This window comes from Cuculus canorus, chromosome 1, assembly GCF_017976375.1.
Source record: "Cuculus canorus isolate bCucCan1 chromosome 1, bCucCan1.pri, whole genome shotgun sequence".
Taxonomy (NCBI): Eukaryota; Metazoa; Chordata; class Aves; order Cuculiformes; family Cuculidae; genus Cuculus; species Cuculus canorus.
This window is the reverse complement of record NC_071401.1, coordinates 132113804-132135195: the sequence shown is the minus strand read 5'-3', so window position 1 is coordinate 132135195 and position 21392 is coordinate 132113804. Positions and strand designations below refer to the sequence as shown.

At 41.8% G+C, this 21392-nt stretch overlaps 1 protein-coding gene across 3 annotated transcripts in view; it reads left to right on the top strand.

The window, feature by feature from the left end:
- The window catches only part of LOC128854132 (C-type lectin domain family 2 member B-like), a 64592-nt gene that overhangs the window by 14494 nt on the left and 28706 nt on the right, over nt 1-21392 (top strand). The window contains exons 2-3 of one of the 3 annotated variants that reach the window (XM_054084624.1): nt 11320-11542; nt 19753-19797. The exons of 1 other annotated variant lie outside the window; for it this stretch is intronic. In XM_054084624.1, coding sequence (XP_053940599.1) covers nt 11447-11542; nt 19753-19797 — 141 coding nt within the window. In that variant the 5' untranslated portion in view covers nt 11320-11446. The remainder of the gene's footprint in view (nt 1-11319; nt 11543-19752; nt 19798-21392) is intronic. One more of the 3 variants, XM_054084627.1, reaches the window with a different exon arrangement.

Here is a 21392-nt window from a genome sequence, read left to right as displayed (position 1 = left end):
ATTGAATTGTTTAGGATCATATAGACAAAGGCATACTGTGAAGAGTTTAAAAATACTAAATAGACAATAAACCAGCAGATATTCATTCATTCTTTATTGAAAAACACAGATGCACATAAAGGAAAACAATCGTACACATAGGCTGATCAGCTCTGAACTACCTGTGGTCAGCTGGAAAAAAGATACTGGTCTAAAAACACTCGTCTTATAGGGACCGTATAGGATATGTCTGGTTAGCAGTTGTAGGATATATTAATTCATCAGGCAGCAGGGCCAAAATAAGTAATGGAACCTTTTCCATGTTGTCAAATTATATTACAATACAGGATGTTGTACAACCTCAAAACTTACATTTACATAAGAATTTGATAAATTCCTGAAACTCCTTGGAGTATTAGGAAACACTATTAGGCAATTCTTTATGTGGAAAGTCTAATTAATAGATTGCTGAAAGCTGGGAGGTAGGACCAGAGGTAGCATCGCTGCACAATTGTCCTATCCTTATGTTCTTCCCTCTTTTGGCCACTGAGAGAACATACCAACAGGGGAGGTAGATGTACTATCTGCCCTCATACACAGTTTGCTGTATAGCAAAATAGCAATACTGATAGATACGAACCAGTTTAGTTACTGTGCAGCCCTAAATGAAGAATGTCATCGCCAACTCAAGGCAGAGAAGAGCCCCATCTGAAAGAGTCTTTTTCTAAGATTTAATTAAAGCCTATCCAAGTTGATGACAATGAATTTGTGAAGTAGTTTGCCACTCATTCTATAGAGAAACAGTGACACTTGGAGCACGTGAAAGCCTGAGTTTTAGAAATGCTTACATCACAGATTCAGGAGGCACTTTTGGTGATTTGCACTTCCAAAACAAAGCCAACAGATCTGTCATAGAACCTGTGTCAGCCTTTCCTCACAGCTACCAGACCGCCAAGCAGTGTAGCAGCATCTTGGCATCATAAAAGCTTTTCCTATCTTCTTCCATACTCTATCTGCTTATCCATTCCTCTTCTTTTACTATTCCTAAAGAGGATGAAAATCTCTTACGACCCAAAACACCTACTTTTGGAGCCTAAAGCCCCAATGGCTTTCTCTTGTGCACAATATCTTTTGGTCTTTTTTGCTATCTGGAACCACAATTCACACAGCTTTCAGCCTCGGATGGCAGCTAGGAATTGGCAGCAAAGAAAAGTAAGCCTTATTAGAAAACCAAGCCAGATGGGGCACCGAAGAAGACTGTGTTGCATCAACCAGAGCTGTAGCTTTCCATCCCCTTTCATCTTTGACTTGCCAAGCTGGCCAGGAAGAGAACGGTGAAGTAGACTAAAAAATGATGTGGTTCTCCAAAGGCTTTCCCTAGAGTGATTTTTGTTTTGTTTTAGCTAGTTTAGTTTATTTCAAATTCACTGATTTGGAACGTCCATTTTGTTGCCCTTCAAGAAGAAATTTCCAGCCCAACACACATTGTTATCATACCTAGCAAGAATATGGATAGAGCATCTTTTTCTGCTTGCAGCGAACTTGACCTCTAAGACCAGCCAAGCAATGAGGTCTCTGTCTCTTAGTCGTCTTACTAAAGAATAAACTTAAAGCACTACAGCATGGCAGGGCAAACATCGTTGCTGATTTATTGCAATAATAATAACACAAAGAGGACTCAAAGCAAATTTTACAAAAGGATTCCTACCCTACAAAATAAATTCTGTACTTTAGAAATCAAATATTCTTGTGATGAAGCTGAAATCGCCAGCTGATGACCAGATTTGTTCACTCTGCGCATCTCTTTCTACATGGAAAGAGAAGAAAACAGTTAGAAATCAAACGAGATCCTGAAGTGGCTCTCAACTGTCCCAGTGCGATGTAACACTAAAGGACTGATCTATCTGTTGAGAGACTATCAGTGTCTGCTAATTCCCTTTGCCTTACTATAATTGTTCATAACAAAAGTTCTTTAAAAGAAGTGCAAATACAATGCATAGTTAGCTTAGTTTGGGTGCCTACAATAAGTGTTCACTTACAAAGATGATCTTTTCCTCCAGCATCTTCCTCACCATAGGCGGATCCCTCTGTAAAAAGACATTGGAAGGGTCACACTGCTGGTCATTACCCGCCACAGGCATGCAGTGAAAACATCAATAAAGCCCCAAGACTTGTTCTACCAAGCAGGACACAATGATGCCTGGGGGACTTGGCACAGGTCACGGCAGTCACAATTGAACACTAAAGGGGAAGCATAAAAATAGGATGCTCTGGAAGAGCCTAGGTTGCCTTTTCAACTAAAAGGGTTTATTACCAAGAAAAGCAGCCATACAACAAGCAGGTAATTTTAGTACATCCAAAGCAACCTCAGCGTACGCATTTTTTTCCATCCAAATACATAATCTGCGGAGGCAGACATAATCCTATATTTTAAAATAAATATTTAGAACCAGCTCCAGATTTAGACGTGTACAATTAGATAGGGTGGAATAAGCCCGGTCATTAATGAGCCAGGACCCAGATACAAACTCAAGGTAACAACTTCTGCCCTTTCTTGCACACACACAACTTGATAAACTTCTAGCAGTGGAAGACAGTTGTTTGGGGTTTTAAAACAGACAACAGAACACTGTGTCCAGGTCATGGAGAAGATCTGGGATCTCCAAGTTGATTGAGATCCTGAAGAACACAGACCAGATAACACCTATATAAAAAGAAGAGAGGGGTTTTCACTGAAGAGGAGCAGAAAAGAGGGGGGGAAAAAAAGAAATGAAAACTTACGTGGATCTCCACTCACAGATCCTTCATTCAAATTGATGCTGTGCTCAGCTGTTGGCATAAGGAAAAGAAATTAAAAAGAAACAAAAGACAAAGAAAAAACACAAGCCAGTAAAACCAGTTCTTTATAACAAATCATTCTACAATTCAGTTGGTCTTCTGCCTTCTTAAATGTATATGAGGCCCCCAAAAGAAGGTTATCCAGAAGCCAAGCAGTGTTGGTAACTGGCACACTGGATGGACCACCAGGCACTGGCATACAGGACCTGATGCCACTCCAACTAAGTTGTGTTTGCAGGGAAGAAGGAAGACGCAGCTATGACTACCTACAATGGTAAGATCAGGAATCCTGGGATTGCTGTGCATTGGCCACACCTCTTGCAATGTTTGTTTGTTCTCTGGAGACAACTCACATCTTAATAGTTGATGCTTTATGGATGGTTTCCCTTGTTCTGAGTTTAGATCACAATCCAAGTGCAGTCAGGAGGCCTCCATATGGGATATTAAGACAACTGCTTATTATTTATGTAACAGAAACAAACATGACCATTTTTAGGCCAAAGAAAAATAAAGAGGAAACTCCTTACATGTTTCATTCTGCATATATTGCTCAGAGGAGATGACACTGGGCTCACCTACAGAGAAAGAGAAGTCAGTACTCTATAGAAATATAGATTTCACTTTCTTCTCAGCAAAGGTCTTTGCAAATTGCCACTGTCGGGTACTGTAGGGCTGGGGGTGCTAACCAGAGGAAGGAGAAGTACCAGTCTAGCTGAATTTTGCGCACTTCCTCCCCGCAATATCCGTAACTGATAACAGTTTTCCATGCAAAGCCAGCCATTTGTCACATGTCGTGCTATTTTTGCCTTCTTCAAATAAAAGCCCACAGCTGTTTACATTTTATATACATAACTCGTATCTGCTGCAGGCTTGAAGAATTTATGACAAGAATAAAAATGAACAAAATGCTAACAATAAAATAGACAAAAAATGAAAAATCTGCTCAATGAGGCTATTTAGATACTGTTAAACAGGCGTTTGGGGTTCTGCTTACATATATTTACTGCTGGAGAAAGGAAATGGATAAAAATGTAGCTATTTCTCTTCTTTCCAACAAAATACAGCATACTAAAAATAACTACCTCCTGTTTGAGACCTCCAAAAATTTTTCTGATTAAACTAGGAAACCAGACATGAAATTTGTAATACTTTTAGGATGATAGAAATGGCCAAAAGCAATAAAACCTCTCAGTCCTTCTGCCTCTCATTATAATTCAGAAAGGAACAGGCTAAGATGTCAACATCCAGGCAACTACTGTAAAATTTTCCTTCTCTCTATAGGCCGCTGCACACTATGGGAATTTGAGGTGTGTGTAAGAGAAGGTAACTGTGAGGCCGCTGGCTGAAGACATTTGCAGGCAGGTGGGTAGAAGGAATGGAGCTCCTTGGACATACCAGTCATATAGTCTTCCTCTGTGACAGAGTCGTATTCAACTATTTAAAAAAGAAATATATATGTAAATATTAAACCCAATATTAGCATATTTTGAAAGGTAAAGCTTTCTAAAGGTTTTAAAAGAAGTTTCAGCCCATGAGAAACACACTGAAATTCAAGTTTTATTTTGTGGAAGAACCACTCAAGCCAGATGTAGGTGAGAAAGAGGAAGCCAACAGGATCCTAATCTACCCGCCTCTTCTCCCCACCATCCCAATCCTTCTTGAAATTCATACTACCAAGTAAAGAGTATGAAATATTTCACCTGCTCCCAAGCAGACTGAAAAGTAATATTGCTGGTGGGAACTAAACCCCTTAGATTTCTCAATGTTTTTGGCCAGCTCTACAAGTGCTGCGTAATGAGACAGGTAAGCTGTTCTCCAGCTAGTCTCTTTCAGGTGCACATCCCATCAGAAGGCACTCTTTTCCCACAATTTGCAAAAGAAGCTGTGAGCACACTGACCAGTTGTGAACATTCTGGATTTCTCTCAGATGTGGGGATCTAGGACATGAAAAATTTATTGAGTTGTCCTACACAAAAACAAATGCTAGAGCAAAGGCAGGAGAGCCATAGAGTCAAGAGCCGGATGAGATTTGTGTAGACTGCATGAAAACAGATATAAGCATGAATTTTACAAAGAAGAGCAACCACTGCAGCATCAAAGTCAGAGAAAAGCTAATTGGGAGCTATTTTGTTGGCATGGCAATTTGCAAGTTTAATAATACATCTGATCTACTTCATGTGGAATACTGTGCAGTTTTGGAATGCTTTTCTAATCAGATATTGAAAAGAAGATAACCAGTAGCAGAGGACGCTGCAGTAAGGGAGGCATGGAGGGAGGACACACCTGGCATTGCAGAGGGGGTGTAGGTCAAGAATGGAGGGATACTGGCAGTGTTATTAAAGGAAGATTTAATGGGAACAGTCTGGGTTGTGTCTCTGTGTGGCTCTTGCATTTTCCCCATACAACAGGAGCTACAGCCTTTCATGCAGATATCACAAAGATATATCTCACAGTAACAAGAGTTAGGTGGCAAGATTAACTTACTGTATTCACTCCTCCTGCCTATGCTTTCACTGGCGGTCACTTCATCTGCAGCAATGAATACAAGAGAGTACATTTAGGCCATCCATGCTCCATTAGCTGCTCCCTAACACCTACAAATGTTCAGGCACATGTGGGCAGCTGCTGTGGCTGTGTGCCTAAAGAACAATGTCAAAACATCTGGGCTACTGGGAAAATACGAGATGCTCCAATGCATCACCAGTGTTTCAATAGCAATGCCAGTTTGTGCAAGCTGTTACCTCTCAAATAAGATTTGGCTTCGTCTTGTTCTATACCAGAAAATACTCAACTTTCAGTTGTGATGACTGAATTATCTGAGACAACTACCTGTGAGCCCAGGCCAGTGAACTGATCAAAAGGGGTGAAAAAAATGCAAATGGCAAAGCTGGGATTGCAGCTGATGCTCCAATAATCAAGAGATTTAATTAATCAGTCACAGACCACAGCTAATAAGTAGCCCCTTTCTGAAAACAGAAGGGTCTTGTGCAACACGCCAAAAGGCAAAATGCAACATGAAAGAAATTTTTAAGTTGCAGAATATTCACTGAGCTTATCTCCATTTGGGTCAAAGGTGAGTTCAGCTAGACAAAAAGAAAACGTTACAAATACACATTGCCAGGAATGACTATTTACTACTGCTATTCTTTTAGACAGGATACTTTTTTTTCTTACAAGCACTTTAAAACTGCAAAGGCATTTCAGTGTAATCCACCATCTCAGATTAAACTGCAATCAATCAGCGAGAAGGGAACAACTGCTGCAGAGTAGAACTACAGAGTGTCAGCGCAGCCAAGCAAGTTACTGAAAAAAACCCTAAAACTGACCTGGGCTATACTGAAATGTATAAATAAAGCTGTGGAGGCTGAGCTAGAAGAGGGCCTTTGGGGCAGGAGTGCAAAACTCTGGCAGAGCTATGTGGAAACAAAATTAAAATAGAAATTATATCTTATTTTAGGAACATTTGACTCAAATATGCATATATTCTTCACTCTTTAATACCGCACTTTGAAACTGAACTGATATCCTTTAAGTAATTTTAATTTACAACTTAGACCATTAGCAAACAGGGGAATGTACCTACACTTTTTGAAAAACATTCAGTTTGTCTGACTTCTAACTACTGATCAGGTAACATATATCCAGGTTAGGAGGGTTTTGAAGAAAAGACGGATGACGTAATTCAACTGTTGCCTTTCAAGCTGAGTCTTCATTGTGAAAGGTGATATTTAGTTAAGTTAATTAAAGCAAACAAATTAATTACATCCTTTCCAGTCTTGTGCGCTTACTGAAGTATGAGAAAAAGAGACACAGACTTCACAAAAAGACTTCTCTCTATTGTTCCAAAGTTTATTTTAATATGTTTGCAAATGTTCTCTTATATTTCCTTATACTTCATTTTTTTCCTGACAGCTTCTCTAATGTCATCATTGACAAAGAGCATAACAGACAGAGACAACTACAGGAAGCTCTTTTTTTCCAGTCAAGATTTAGAGAAAATCTTTGATAAAAGCGCCATGTCTGGGTGGAGAGCTGAGCCATGACAACATCATCTCTACAAGAACAAATGTCCTGACAGTAGGAACAGTAGAGTACAGTTAGATTAAACCAAAGGAAAAAGTAATATAATTACCTATAGCAAACCACCAGAGGGTAATGAAAAGATTCTTAGAAAAAAAGTAGAAGCAGCATTATCAAAGGGATGCATATTGCTATTAGTGGGTATATTACAGGCAGAGAATTGAAATGCTGCATTTTTTAGACAAGAATTAGGACAGTTCAGGCAGGGACTGACTCCTTTTTTCTGTACATATTTCTTCTACAGAATAGTTGAAATGCAGGATAAATAAAAGTAGCTTTCATTAAAAACCTATAATGCATGTTGGAAAACTGGAAAAAAATCTTTCATTCAAAAACTCACTTTTCTGATAGTGGAAATTCATTATTCTGAACTGCAAGATTTTAATATTCTTCTTCCAAACAGTGAAAGGAGAAGATCCATTGTTTCATAGCTGTGCTTTTCCTTTAATATCACTAACACTGGGATACTTTAAAGACATTAGCACACTTCCATGGGATCCCATGTTTCTAGGAAATTAAATAATGTTGTTATTTATGTGGAAACTCACCAAATATCTTTGTTATTCCTTCCTCAGTAAAAGACTGGGTGAAACCTGGTGAAACAAAGAATAACTCAAAACCAGATAATACGTTACAGAATAAAATTTCTAAATTTACCTCATCTACATCTATCAGATGTTTGGTTCTCCCATCATGTGTGGCAAGTACTAAATGAGATGAAATGAACTAAGGGAAATTTTGCCTATGAACATATTTCTAAACCGTTTCTAGTGGCAGCATTCCACTGGGAAGTGGTTTGATTTATCTAACTCGAGTCTACTGATCTATTCTAAGTGACAGCGTATATTGTATAACTCAATCCTGCAAAGATCACAGCAGGATCAAACTATGCGCAAGCAAATCTCTTACATACCCAACTTCTAGAATATTGTGTTGTCTCTCTTTTAACTACACTGGATACTAATTAGACCTAATTTAAAAACCTAAAAGAAAGTAAAACAAGACTAGGCATATACCTAGGATGTTAATTCCAGTCTGTAAGAAGAAATCCAGACTGCTGCCCACTAGACTCCTGAGATGCAGCTGAGACCCGGAGCTGATTTCTATCGATAATATCCCTTCAAACTCACTGAAATAAATGCTCTAGGGGCTGACATATTCTAGAAAGCACTGAAGTTAACAGTTTTTCCCATTTTTAGGGTTGATTTTCACAATAGAATGTTTACACTGCTTAAAATATCACATGAGCCAGCATGTAATGCTGTATGTAAATCACCCCTCTGAACAACTCCCTAGGGAGCTCCTGTTCAGGGTGGCCTTTCCTCCTGCAGCTGGGCTGAGGGGAAAAGAAACTCACCAGTAGATTCTGTGGTTCTGTCCTCCAGGGAAGAAGCTATGTTGTCTGAAGAAAATAATTATGAGAAATAATTAAATATGTCCTGTATACTCAGAGGGCATAAATACTTTCTGAAAGTTTTAATCTCCAAAGCACACAGCATCTATCTGAGTAACTCAGCACTCTCCAGTGTCTTGAAAGACCTTCAGCTATGAGTCTATCCCTAAGAGCTGTTTTGGTCTCAACAGGCTGCAGGGTCTTCACATTGCACTCGTGTTATCATAGAATCATAGAACAGTTTGGGTTAAAGAGACACTTAAAAGTTCAATTCCCCTGCGATGAGTGGATATCTTCAACTCAGTCAGGTTGCTCGGAGCCCCATCTAACCCAACCTTGTTGAATTGCTTTCGGCACCTGCTATATGCACTGGAAAATGCTCCCGTGCAGATTCAATCTTAGAAAGAAAACAGGACTCAGCTGTTGCAAGGTTTATCTCAACTGAGGGGGCAACAGAGCACAGCAAGCAACAACCTGTCCAGAGAAGGGAATAAAGCCAGTGAAGGGGCTGGAGAACAAGTCTTACACGAGATGTGGCTGAGGGAACTGGGGCTGTTTAGCATAAAGAAGCCTAGGGGGAAGATCTTTCCACTGTCTACAATTGCCTGAAAAGAGGTAGTAGCCAGGTGGGTGTTGGTCTCTTCTCCCAAGTGACAGGTGATAGGACGAGAGGAAACACCCTCAAGTTGCACCAGGGGAGGTTCAGATCAGACATCAGGAAAAATTTCTTCACAGAAAGGGTCATCAGGCACTGGCAGAAGCTGCCCAGGGAGGTGGTGGAGTCCCCATTCCTGGAGGTGTTTAAAAGATGGCTAGAGGAGGTGCTCAGGGATATGGTTTAGTAGTGGAAGGTACAGCTGGACTCGATGATCTCAGAGGTCTTTTCCAACAAAGCAATTCTATGATTCTATGACCCTGCAAGGAACCCCCCATAGATGGGGATGCCAGAGCAGGGCTCCCAGCCAGAACAGTTCTGAAACACCCCCAACCCCCCCAGTACAGCTGTGCAGGAAAGATGTTCCACCCAAACCAACCCACCCCGCACCAACAGCTGCGAGGCTGCGGGTACGCGCGTGTGACCGGGGTCCCACGGGACCGGTCCTGCCGCCCCAACCCTCCCTCCCCCGGGACGGTCCCGGTTACCTGGTGGCGCAGCAGGGAGGGCCAGCACCGAGGCCAGGCAGGACATGAGGAGCAGGGCTGCCCCGTCCATGGATGCTGCAGAACCCGCCGGGCAGGGCCGCTCGCCGCTACTTGAGCGGCTGCGGGGGCGGGGGCGGGGGGACAGGGGCTGTACCCCGGGCTGGGCACCACCCAGAGCCGCATTCCCGCATTTTAAGGGGCGGTGGGAATTCCCGTCTGTCGCCTTTCATTGGCTCACAAAAACGGGGCAGCGGGCGAGCTGAGTATCGGGCGAGGGAGTCTCGACTTCTGCCCCAACCCCGACAGTCAGAGAATCATTTCATGGGCTGCATTGGAAGGGACCTTAAAGATCATCTGCTTCCAGCCCCCTGCCATGGGCAGCGACACCTCCCATCAGATTGGGTCATCCAACCTGGTCTTGAGCATCCCTGAAATTGATGACGAATTGATGCCATGTAAATGCACACCAAGCGGCTTGCAAGAAGGAGGCTGTCCCCAGGATGATACAATCATGGAATGTGTTGGGTTGAAGGGGACATTATAGTCTGCCCATTTCCACCCTCTGCCATGGGCAGGGACACCTCCCACTGGATCCGCTTGCTCAAATCCCCATCCAGTCTGGCCTTGAACATCTCCAGGGATGGGGCAGCCACCGCTTCCCTGGGCAACCTAGGCCAGGGCCTCCCCACTCTCACAGCAAAACATTTCTTCTCAAGATCTCATCTCAATCTCCCCTCTTTCAGCTCAAAACCATTCCCCCTCCCAGCACTCTCTGATCAAGAGCCCCTCCACGGCTTTCCTGGAGCACCTTTCCCCACTGGAAGCCGCTCGAAGGTCTCCCTAGACACTTCTCCAGGCTGAACAACCCCAACTCTCTCAGCTGCCCTTGTACAGGAGGTTCTCCAGCCTTGTATGGGATCATCTCCGTGGCTGCCTCTGGACTCGCTCAAACATCTCCATGTCCTTCCTGTGCTGAGGACTCCAGAACTGGATGCAGTATGGTGCCTTTCCCTGACGGGGAGCTGGTTGTCCTCAGCCCACTGTGAAGGCATGTATCGGCACGGTACATCCATCCCGCCTGGAGGCAAACGCCTTGGAGGGTCCATTTCTCTCCACTCACCAGAAAGGGAGCACAGCCCTTTGATTTCAGTTGGATGCCAATGAATGGTGAATCTAAATTAGCACTCCAGAGATACGCCTTGAGTGGCAAAGGGCTGTGAGGAAAAAGCTGCTGCTTGCACAGGCACAGGCAGTTTGTGGCAGGGTGTAGACTAATTCAATTTTTTCTTATGTTTGAATAATTATTCACAGTAGAGCTCAAACATATTTTGGCAGACAAATGAATTGCAAAGCACTGATGCTAAAATTCAGAGGGGTTAAAATGTGCTGAGGATCAGCATGTTTTAAATGGAGCTTATGGGGTAGTTAGGTATTTTGTTGACCTTGTTCTGGACTGCTGCACAGGCGTGAACTTCATCCTGAAAGCACAGACAAGGAATCAAATATCATCTAATGCTCATTCAGTTTAGTGTGAAACTAAGAGACGTTATGAGCAGAATGAATTGACTGCACTTTGTGTGCTGTCGTGAAGCTCTGAATCTCTTGGCACTTAAATGCCCTGAGCATTTAAATAGGAGATTGGATTAAAACCTCTATTTTTCTGCTGGAGTCTTTCTTTCCAGCTTTCTTAAATATCACAGTTGTCTTCATGAACATGCCATCATTTGATAAGCGTTACTGAACCAATGATGTTCAGATATTTCACTCGCATGTGGTCAAATTAAGAGTGTAGATTAATCGACACTTAATCCATGCTGCTCCCTGGTAAGGTCCATGGCCAGCTTTAGCAGCACGGGCTTACCAGGAGCTTCTCCTTCCATCCACAGAATCTCATTGCCAGAGTCATGGGCCAAGTTCACAGACGGCAACATCCTTCGCTCCCAGAATGAACAGGCAGCCTCTGCCAAGAGGCAGAATAACATCAGAGACCTGCTGGTGGTGACGGCCAATGAGATGCGGTGCCAGTTCAATAATGTGAACGTCTCCTTCACCAACCGCATCGCCAAGACAGCCGATGCCAAGAACAAGATTCAGACCCACCTGGCCAAGGTAGTTTACACCCCTCCCTTTCAGTGTGACACTGTCATTTCATGGTGACACCACCTTCTATGCAAACTTGGCCCAGGCAGAGGAACAGTTGCCGCAAGAAGCTGGTTATAGCATGATTTTCTGTTAGAAACTCAAAGTACTGAGGACTTTCTTAGAGCTGGATGAGTTGGTAATATAAGGAACTGGGGAAGCTTGAGGAAAAAGGAAAGGGACAGAAACAGAGAAGAGAGACAACTCTCTAGTGCCAGATTTACAGTTATGTATAATTGTTTAGTTGTAGTGTAATACGTATGTTATATATATAACCAATAATAAGTCAACCTTGTTTTAACAATTCAGTAACAGGTTGGCCATTTTCCTTTCAAACTATGTGTAAAAGGATTTTGCCTTTATACTTAAGAGCAAGAGTTTGTGAGCATGAAACAGATGCAAGGAGAGAGTTATTTTGTTCGCCCATGTCCTTGGTATTGTTGAGATGAGGAACCCTTAGAAGCAGTCTCTGAGACCAACCAGGCTGGTGAAGCACAGAGCTGATTAGCTGGCGCAGCTCCACTGGCCAAGAAGTATGTAGAGCCCAGCAAAGATCAGCAAGAACTTGCTACACACCTGCCCATCTATCATCTATAGCTTTGTGTCTGCCAAAAGCCATGCGCTGGAAAATACTTCCCATCAACATTTCAGAGATGCTAAATAGATCATAGACAAAGTCCCCCAAATCAAGTGAACACAACTGTAGTCTCTATTTGCAGAGCATGACACTCAGAGTTAAGGTGTTAAACTTGCCTTAAATGCTATAGTGCATTGCCAAAACCACAGGCCAGTGAGCCAAATTCTCAGTAAGCAGAAAAAACTCAGACACTGCAGTGTACAGTTAACTTCAGTTAACCAGGGTATTTTCCCTCCTTTAATGTCACTAGGCAGTATATGCATGTTTCTTATGTAGTCATCTACACAATGCAAATGGTTACCTTTGAAATGCTAGGACCTGCCACTGAAATTCCCAGAGATCTGCCTGCAGCAACTGGAGACCTGTTTATGTGCCTGAGTCCCCTTCAGGCTTATAATCAGTAATGATTTCTAAATGGTCCTGAAATGCCTTTCCATTTGCTGCGTTTTCATACCCAGCAGCTATGTGGGTGTGTGTTCAGCTCCTTGTTCTGAAATTAAGATTTTCTACTTGGTAGGGCCTATACGCCAGGAACTAATGACCCATCCCTTTTCAGTAACCTGCTACTATTGAACAAGTTGTATATGGAAAACCACATCACTTTAGCTCTTGAAGACTGTGGAATTTTTCTTGCTTCTAAAGAACTCTGTAGCTAATTAATTTGGACTGGAAATTTCATTTAATTGTAGGGGTTATCTGAGCGTCTAATGTGAAAGACAACTACCTTAAGAATCTTCCATCCAAAATCAGATCAGGTTAGTGAATAACAATAATATGCAGGTCCATTTCAGGTCAAAGTGTCACCTGACATCTCTTCTTTTATCACCTTTTTTTTTTTTAAAACATTTATTTCTTCACTGGTATTTGAAGACCTAAGTTTACCCTAGAGCATCTGGCAAACAAAAGGATGATCTGAATTAAAATCTAACCTTCCTTCTACTATTCCTTTGGTGCTTTGTTCACTGGGGCAAAGATTCTATCTTTAGACTCTATTTACGAGAGCAGCATCCTGCTTCATGACGACAGCTGGGAGGTGTTGCAGTCATACAAATACTAAACGTTGTTTTTCTTCTAGTCTGACTAACCTACAAACAAACACCAGCATGTCAAATGATTTACTGAATCTCTTTATTAATTTCTGGTGCATATAGTATAAAAAGTGGTGCATTATCAGCAGTAACAACATGGCTTAAATACAGATAAGCTTAAATATAAGGAACAATTCTAGATATAATTGCTATACAGACACCTTCTACTCAGGGTCAACAAATCATTGATATCAGCCTGTCCCAAAGAAGTTATAAAATAACTGATAAGAACTGGAAATGATATCAAAGCAGACCGTAAGCATTATAAACAAATGCATTTGAACCAGAGTTGGCTTAGTTCCAGTGTAGGACTCTGATTTGACAAGCTACCTCATTTGGAACAAACAAAAACAAACCTAGAATTAATTACTACCCCAAGACAGAAACAACATATTGTCTCTCTGTGAGGCACTCTTCTGGACAAGTAGATCAGAATAATTTTATTCAAGCCAATGTGGGGATGAGACTGAGACTTCTCTACTAAATGAATACAATTTATTTCATCTCCAATATCCCTTTCATACAAATCCCATTACAGGCTGTCAGGAGAAGGAAAATCACATTCAAACCTGGGCTTCATAGAAAAGTTCAATGCAACCCTTGACATTTCCTATTTTATCCGGGAATTTTTGCACTTGCACATATGGAACCAAAAAACCTATCTATATTGAAAAGTATTGCATAATCAAGTCAGCAAACCGGTCCACCTTGTCATGGTTTTTGTCTAGACAAGACCCAAATCCAGCTTTTGATGAGGCAGTTTGAGCCCACGCTCACTGATATAATTGGAGCATTGATGGTATTACAGGATTAAGCAAATTCCAAATGAAAGTAATATTACACGTTTTGTCCATATATGGAGAGGTTAGCGATTTAATGCAGATTCTGGAAGATATGAGTGAAGAGTAATCAGACTGACAGCGTGTCTTCTTTTATAAGGGTCTCTTCAGGGAAAATACTGTAAAAGCAAACAAGCATTTTGTCTTGTTTTGTTGAAGAAGCAGAGCCTTCCTGCGCCAAGTTATCTCAGAATAAAAGAGACAAAAGCTAATAGAAACAGAGTACCTTACTGAGATTCAACCTGCTGCGAGTGTCCTATGAATAAAGAGAGGGCACCAATGTGCCATGAGGAACATGGCAAGACATACCATGGCTCAGGATAGAGGGGTCATGTGCATATATGACCAGTGAGCTGGTCAGGGTCATGGGCACTAGTTCTGGCACAGGATGGGACCTGGTGTCTTCAGCATGGCCAGTGATGGCTTCCAGGGAGAGCAAACTGAAGGAGTGATTAAATACACTTTATGGCTCTAGAGGAAGCACTAGGTGTGGATGGGAAGGCTTTCTCTGGAAGGCTGTTCATGGTTATTCCTAGTCCGAATCAGAAAAACTGTTCCGGTTTTCCAACAGCACAGTTTGCCTGTGTCCTGTCACTTCACCAGGTCCATGTCAATCCAGGCCTGGATGGTGGTTATAGGAATCCCCTCCAGATGCACCCAGCTATGAGCTTGTTTCATGCCATGACAGGCTTATGGGATTATTTGACTCCACGGCAGGGAGACACCTATGATTAATTCCTGAATTTTCCTGGAGTAAAAGCAGCAGAGCCCAATGCTTGCTCTGGCAGTAGGTTCTGCTGAAGATGCTGGGTATTCAGACTTGCTTCATTAACTTCAGTCTGCATTGGCAGCAGGGAGCTAGATGTTATCTAGTGTGACTGTGAATTGGTGGCTGGTTGAATTTCTGAGTATTTTGTGGGTGAATTTGGCTTTAGCATTTGGTTCAGGAAGCTTCCTTGCACCTCCTCTGAGAAATACTAACGTATTGTATGAAAATACAAACATAGCTACACCTGGCTTACCCTATACATCAGCAGGATGGCAGGATCTGCCTCAGAGGTGGTAACATTTCATCGCCAAGAGGATGACAGTGATGAGCAGAATCAGTGCAGTGAAGTATAGGATGAAAGCGATGTAACACCAGGGTGAGTTCTCCAAGCAGATTGCTGCCAAACGGACATGGACAGAAGCAAGTAAACTTTTGTTCTGAGTTACGGGAGCATGCAAAATCATTTTAGCTAGACCTTCCACAGGAATGTGTTACTGTGTGCGCTATAGGTCTGGCACCTGTGGAAAGTGAACGGCAAATTCATGAGGATATCCTTGGTGTGCTGCAGATGCAACTCAAAACACTCTGGGTTTTCATTTTTCACTTAAATGTGCCTGTAAAAGCTAAATTTTGGTTTGGAGAACCTTTTCTTAACCAAAAATCAAATGCTTGAAAACTAGAAAGCTGTTGGTTCTGGCATTTTAGTTATTAATTGAAAATAAAACCTTGATACATTTATATAGGTTCATATGCATATACACCTGTATTCCTGTATATTCATATGTGAAATCACATTTTCACTCTTTTCCTAGGCAGTCCCTGTTTTCATCCTCATGGCTGTTGAGAAGATGCCTTAATATATGACCTCTCACTCTCTGTGGCAGCACACAATTTTGCCAACACTGCTGCATCAACTCTTTGTTGTACAGTTTGCCTGCAATGCTCGCATGGCACTGCCAGTGCTTCTCGCTTTGGAATATACCCTGCCTTTCCCTTGAGAGTGGCTTGCAATGATCGTGCTATCATGGGTTATTTTTTTAAGGTTATAAAATTGAGGACCCACAAGGAAATCCTGAAGTTCATATATAGGATATAAAAAAAGGTTTTATATGTAATTTGAAATGGTAGAGACTTGGTTTTTTCTAGAATATCATCCTTTTTAAGTACAGAAAGAAACATATTTAATTAGTTGCTAAATTCCTGCCTTCATATTTTTCTGCTCCAGCTGTAATCCTGTTCAGAATCTTTATGTTCTTTTGATTCCCATTCCTTAACACTTTCCAGGCTGATCTGTATGGGAACACTCCCCTTCCTTCCCCCAGTATAAACCAGAATGAGAACGCTTGACTTCTGTGGTTTTAATGACCTTTCAGTGAAGAATGTGAAGGGACAGAGCTCATCTATAGCATTTGTCCATATGTATAGCTTATATGAGTTTTGATATTCCTAGGACAAAATTCATAAAACCTGGAAATATGGGCAGTGTAGGCAGAATCAGAGAAACAAGGGAGGAAGTGAGGACTGGGATGTAAAAAGATAGTCAAGAAGCAAAAGGGCAGATGGCGATATAACTGTATTACTGAGAATATTTTTCATGCTGCAGACTGATTTCAGTTTCACTGGCATAAAGTCAGAGGGCATTTAAATGAAGCAAATAAGTTGGTTTTGCCTATGTAAGAGCAGGACCAAGATCTCCACCTGGCCCACTTTCTTGCCTGTCCCTCTGCCGCTTTTGATCAGAAAGACCATCAGAACCTTTCAGTTTCTTTTTCCACTTGGTAAGGCCAAATTGACCTACCAATGGAAACATTTGTTCTCACTACTTTTTTCTGTAGCTAACACTTTTTCTGTAAGCATCTTAATTTTTCTTATGCATCACATGACTGCAACACTTTCTTCTCTTCTTTTCTTCATTTTCACCACATAAAGGAGCGTTAAAACTCATATCCAACATATTGTTTCACTTTGCAGAACAAAGTTTACTTTTCAGTCCGGTCTACACATTTTGAGAAAATAGTTTTAATGTATCTTATAATTTTCACTTAAGATAGACAAAGTTTGTCTGAACTTGTCGAATAACTATTCAAAACCTAATTTTTGCTTTCTATCTATCACTTTCTAAAAGTAACTCAGTTTCTGTGCTTTAAATACTATTGCTTACCTGTTCATTCACGCTAAATGCATTTGGAAAAGAAAAACAATATGTCGTTGCTAAAAAGAACAGAAGAGTTTGCAAGTGCCTCCACTGCAAAACTAATCTAAGCCACGTGTTCTGAGCATCCCTCAGGAGTGGGGAATAGGGAATAATGGATCAAAATCACCTGCAGCAAAGACAGAAAGTGATACTGTCCCATGCCCTGGAAAAGTGTGCTATTTGGTTGCTGAACAAGTGGCAAGTTGCTGTGTTTTGTGTGCTCTAACTCACTGGAGACATGGAATGACAGTTTGCCCTGCTACCCGGTCCTGGTTCTCCAGTGGACCACACTACCTGCATGGTGCATGTTCATTTTCTTCTGGGATCCTTCTGGGATGAACTGTCTTATCCATTCTCAGAAGAAAGCTAATCATATTTCAGAAAACCATTCCTTTCCCACAGTGTAAATACAGAGTGTCAAATGTTACTTCTTATGCCTCAAACTCATCTCCAACAGCACCTGCAGTGGACGTTCCCATGGTCTACATGAAACCCCTTATTACTTTCCCAGCAACATATTGCAACATTTTCTGTTCCATGCTTTAAAACAAAAGGTACTTTGGGGAGATGAAGCACAGTCTTTTAAATTCAGGCATTTCTGAACCAGAACAGCACAATCAAGCAAGTCTCGTGGGGCCTGAAGGAGGGAAGCAGCCAGGGACTATGCTATGCAGAATCAGCTGGTTTGCTCTCCCATGGTTTGTGTTGAGGAATGTGGACACAAATCCAAAGGGCCACCCTTTGCTTTCAGGTACAACACATACCAGCACCACATACATTATCACATAATCACAGAATCACAGAATCATATTATCATTTGGGTTAGAAGAGACTTTAAAGCTTATCCAGTTCCAACTCCCCTGCCATGGGCAGGGACACCTCCCACTGCATCAGGTTTCTCAAAGCCTCAACCAACCTGGCCCTGAATACCCCCAGGGATGGCGGATGCATGATTTCTCTGGACAACCTGTTCCAGTGCCTCACCACCCTCACAGGAAAATATTCCTTCTTACTATCTCATCTAACTCTCCCCTCTTTCAGCTTAAAAACATTACCCCTTGTCCTGTCACTGCACTCACTGATAAAGAGCCCCTCTCCAGCTTGCCTGTAGCCTCCTTTCAATACTGGAAGGGTGCTATAAGGTCTTCCCAGAGCCTTCTCTTCTCTAGGTTGAATAAGCCCAACTCTCTCAGCCTGTCCTCATAGGGGAGGTTCTCCAGCCCTCTGATTATCTTTGTGGCCTCCTCCGGACTTGCTCTAACAGATTCATGTCCTTCCTCTGCTGAGATCTCACCAGAGCAGAGCTGAGAGGAAGAATCCCCTCCCTTCTTTTGATGCAGTCCAGGACATGGCTGGTTTTCTGGGCTGCAAGTGCACATTGCTGGTTTGTGTCGAGCTTTCACCCACCAGCACCCACAAGGCCTTCTCTTCAGGACTGCTCTCAATCCATGCTCTACCCAGCCTGGAATTGTGCTTGGGATTGCCCTGACCCAGGTGCATAAGCTAATTCATTAGCCCATAAACCAAAAGCTCACTAGACTGAGCCCCATGGCAAGGGACTGACATATCTTCACAGGCTTAGCTGGGGCTGAAGCATAAAAAAGTTTAGCCTAATGCAAATTTGGGGGCCTATGACTTTACTTGACGACCTTGAAAATTCTGTCACCAGCAGCCTTCAGGCATACATAAGGAAAAGCAGCTGCGAAAGGTATTGAAGGTGTTTTAATTTGCCTAGGTCATATTAATGTCTCTTTGGGCATCTAGCCCTAAGCAACTCATCCACTGTATGTAAATATATAATTATGATGGTATATGAAGAGGATAAAGTATAATGAGAAAATATGAAGTGTTCTGTAGTATTGCAGTACCTGTGTGTGTAGTCTCAGGTGTACTGCCAGGTCTGTCAGATCGCCATTTCACTTTCACCTCAGCGTATGTGGCTGCATTGTCTGTAGAGAAGAAAAAAGCTACAATTAGAGAACCTGCTCAAGGCCAGCCCTTTCCATTCTCTTTGTGTCCAGTACCAAACTTTCTCTGAGAAAGTGGGAAGAGCAAGACCATGCAAGAGAGGTTGCTATGATTTTTTTCTGCTAAGACTTGCATGTCACTGATTGAATGTGCCAAAAAGAAGTTACAAGAAGTGTTCACGTAAATAATTGTCCTCCTGTGCAGTTTTCCAAAGAAATAAAAAAAATGTTATTCAGTTATTCAGTTTTAGAAAATGTCAAAAAAACCTCTAGGTGACTGTAGGTTGTCGCTCACTGAACTAGTCTATTATTTGAACTAATTTGGTTTTTTCCTTATTATTCCATGTCTTATACACACATTCTGTCCATATTTAATCCAAAGTTAACCAATGGCACCTTTTTGGCTAAATTATTTTTTTTTTCTGTTTACTTCTCAATAAGCTTTTTCTTCCTAGTGAATTCAGATCTGGTACAAGGGTATGGAGCATGCCTGTATTCTACCGTTTCTTCTTTCACAAAGAGGAGCACAGTTCCTATTGAAACAAAGCTAGGCATGTCCATGCAGCAGAGACAAGCTATTTTTCATTCACTTATGAATTAAACACAATTTTTAGGAATTCAGATTAAACCAACATATGTAAAACATTATGTAAAACATAAACATACTGTTTTCATTTAATCCACAGATTTTTCTTCATCAAGTTCATTCTTCCAAGTATTTAAATGAGTTGGTAAGTACCACTGCAGCCAGAGCACAGACTTTCACTACAAATCATTAATTCAACTTTCTCTGCAAAAAGAGGAAAGAAAATCCTGTCTATAGTTAAGTGTCAGCCATAATGTTCCAAAAGCAGCAGGTTTTTTTTTTTTTGCTCCCAGTTGTTAGTCACAAAAGGCAGAAAATTGGAGAGAGAATAGATTTATCTGATTCTTCATTGCCCTGCTAATTTATAACCATTCTAGTTTGCCTGCAGAGGAAACCCTTTCCTCTCTTACATCTGTGCCCTGGGCACATGCATTCCGTGGTTAAGAATCATTTGTAAGGGGAGTGTTCCACATTTGATGCAGAGCTGGCAGGACTGCTCAAATTGCAGCACCCTTCATGTCTGCTGAGTCAAGACGTTCAGTCCTCTAGGCTTGGAAATCCCCATTTCACAAATCAAGGCAACATAACGGGTCTTTCTCTCTCTGTGAAGGTTTATGCTGTTTGTTGTAATGAGGTCTAGAAACCACAGGGAAAAACTGATCTTCCTCCAGTCACTACTTTCTCCTCTGATTCTTCCAAGTGTTACTTGTCATGATCCTTCATGACTTTTTCCCCATTTGTCATCCTTGTTCTCATCTGTTTTAGGGATTTATTTTGTCTTTATACACATCAGGAAGAAGTCTTTGTCAGATGCTCATGCTCATGCTCAGAGCACGCACCTATTCCCTCTGAAAACTACCTAGCACCTCCAGACATTTTGGAGGTATTGACCTATATAAATTACACCAAACTAAGACATGGCTGCACCGAAAGAACTGCCTTGAGATAGAGCACTTAAAGGCAAAATAAACCATGTTTTTTCTGTTATTGGAAGACAAGCCTTCCAAGTGCAAAAGGATTGCCTCTTGCTACGCATGGAACCTGTGGCAAGCACTCCAGCACTTATTGTAGCACCGTCTCACATTAGACTTTCCCATGCGACATGGCAGAGATCAGCGCACACAACAGGGGCTGCTGGAAATCTCTCCATTCCATATATGGTGGTCAGTCAGTAGAGAACCCTCATATGCACCGGTAACTACTAGCATGGTTTGTGACACTCTTGGTTGCAACCATTAAAATAAAGTTTTCACAATGTGTTAGAAGATTTTTACAACCAACGGAGTGCCTAAAAATATTGTCCCCAAAGGTGTAGGAATACCTGGCAAACTGCATGTTCCCTGCCTTCCTAGCCTCAATAGGTAGGGATTCCCACCTGCTGCACTATCATCATCAGGAGGGCTTGATCACCTGGGCGGATTTGCTAACAATAATGCAAAGGGCTGGGAAAGGAATTGGTAATAGGATTTTCAGCAGCAGACATTCATTTTCACAAGAAAGCAGGTTTGCTGAGATTGCTTTGCTTTAGCACCAAAAGCTAAGCATTGCTCTCCTTATCTTTGGAAGCCTCGCCTGCATTTGTCTATTATTATGTATGGATGCTTACAGTGGCCATCTGCATAACGAGAAGAAATCTGTTTCACCATAAAAACAACAGCATCAATTGGCTATTTACTTCAGTGGTAAGTGCTGGATGTAAAGCTCAAGGAAGACAAAGACAATGTTTAGGGACCTGACCTC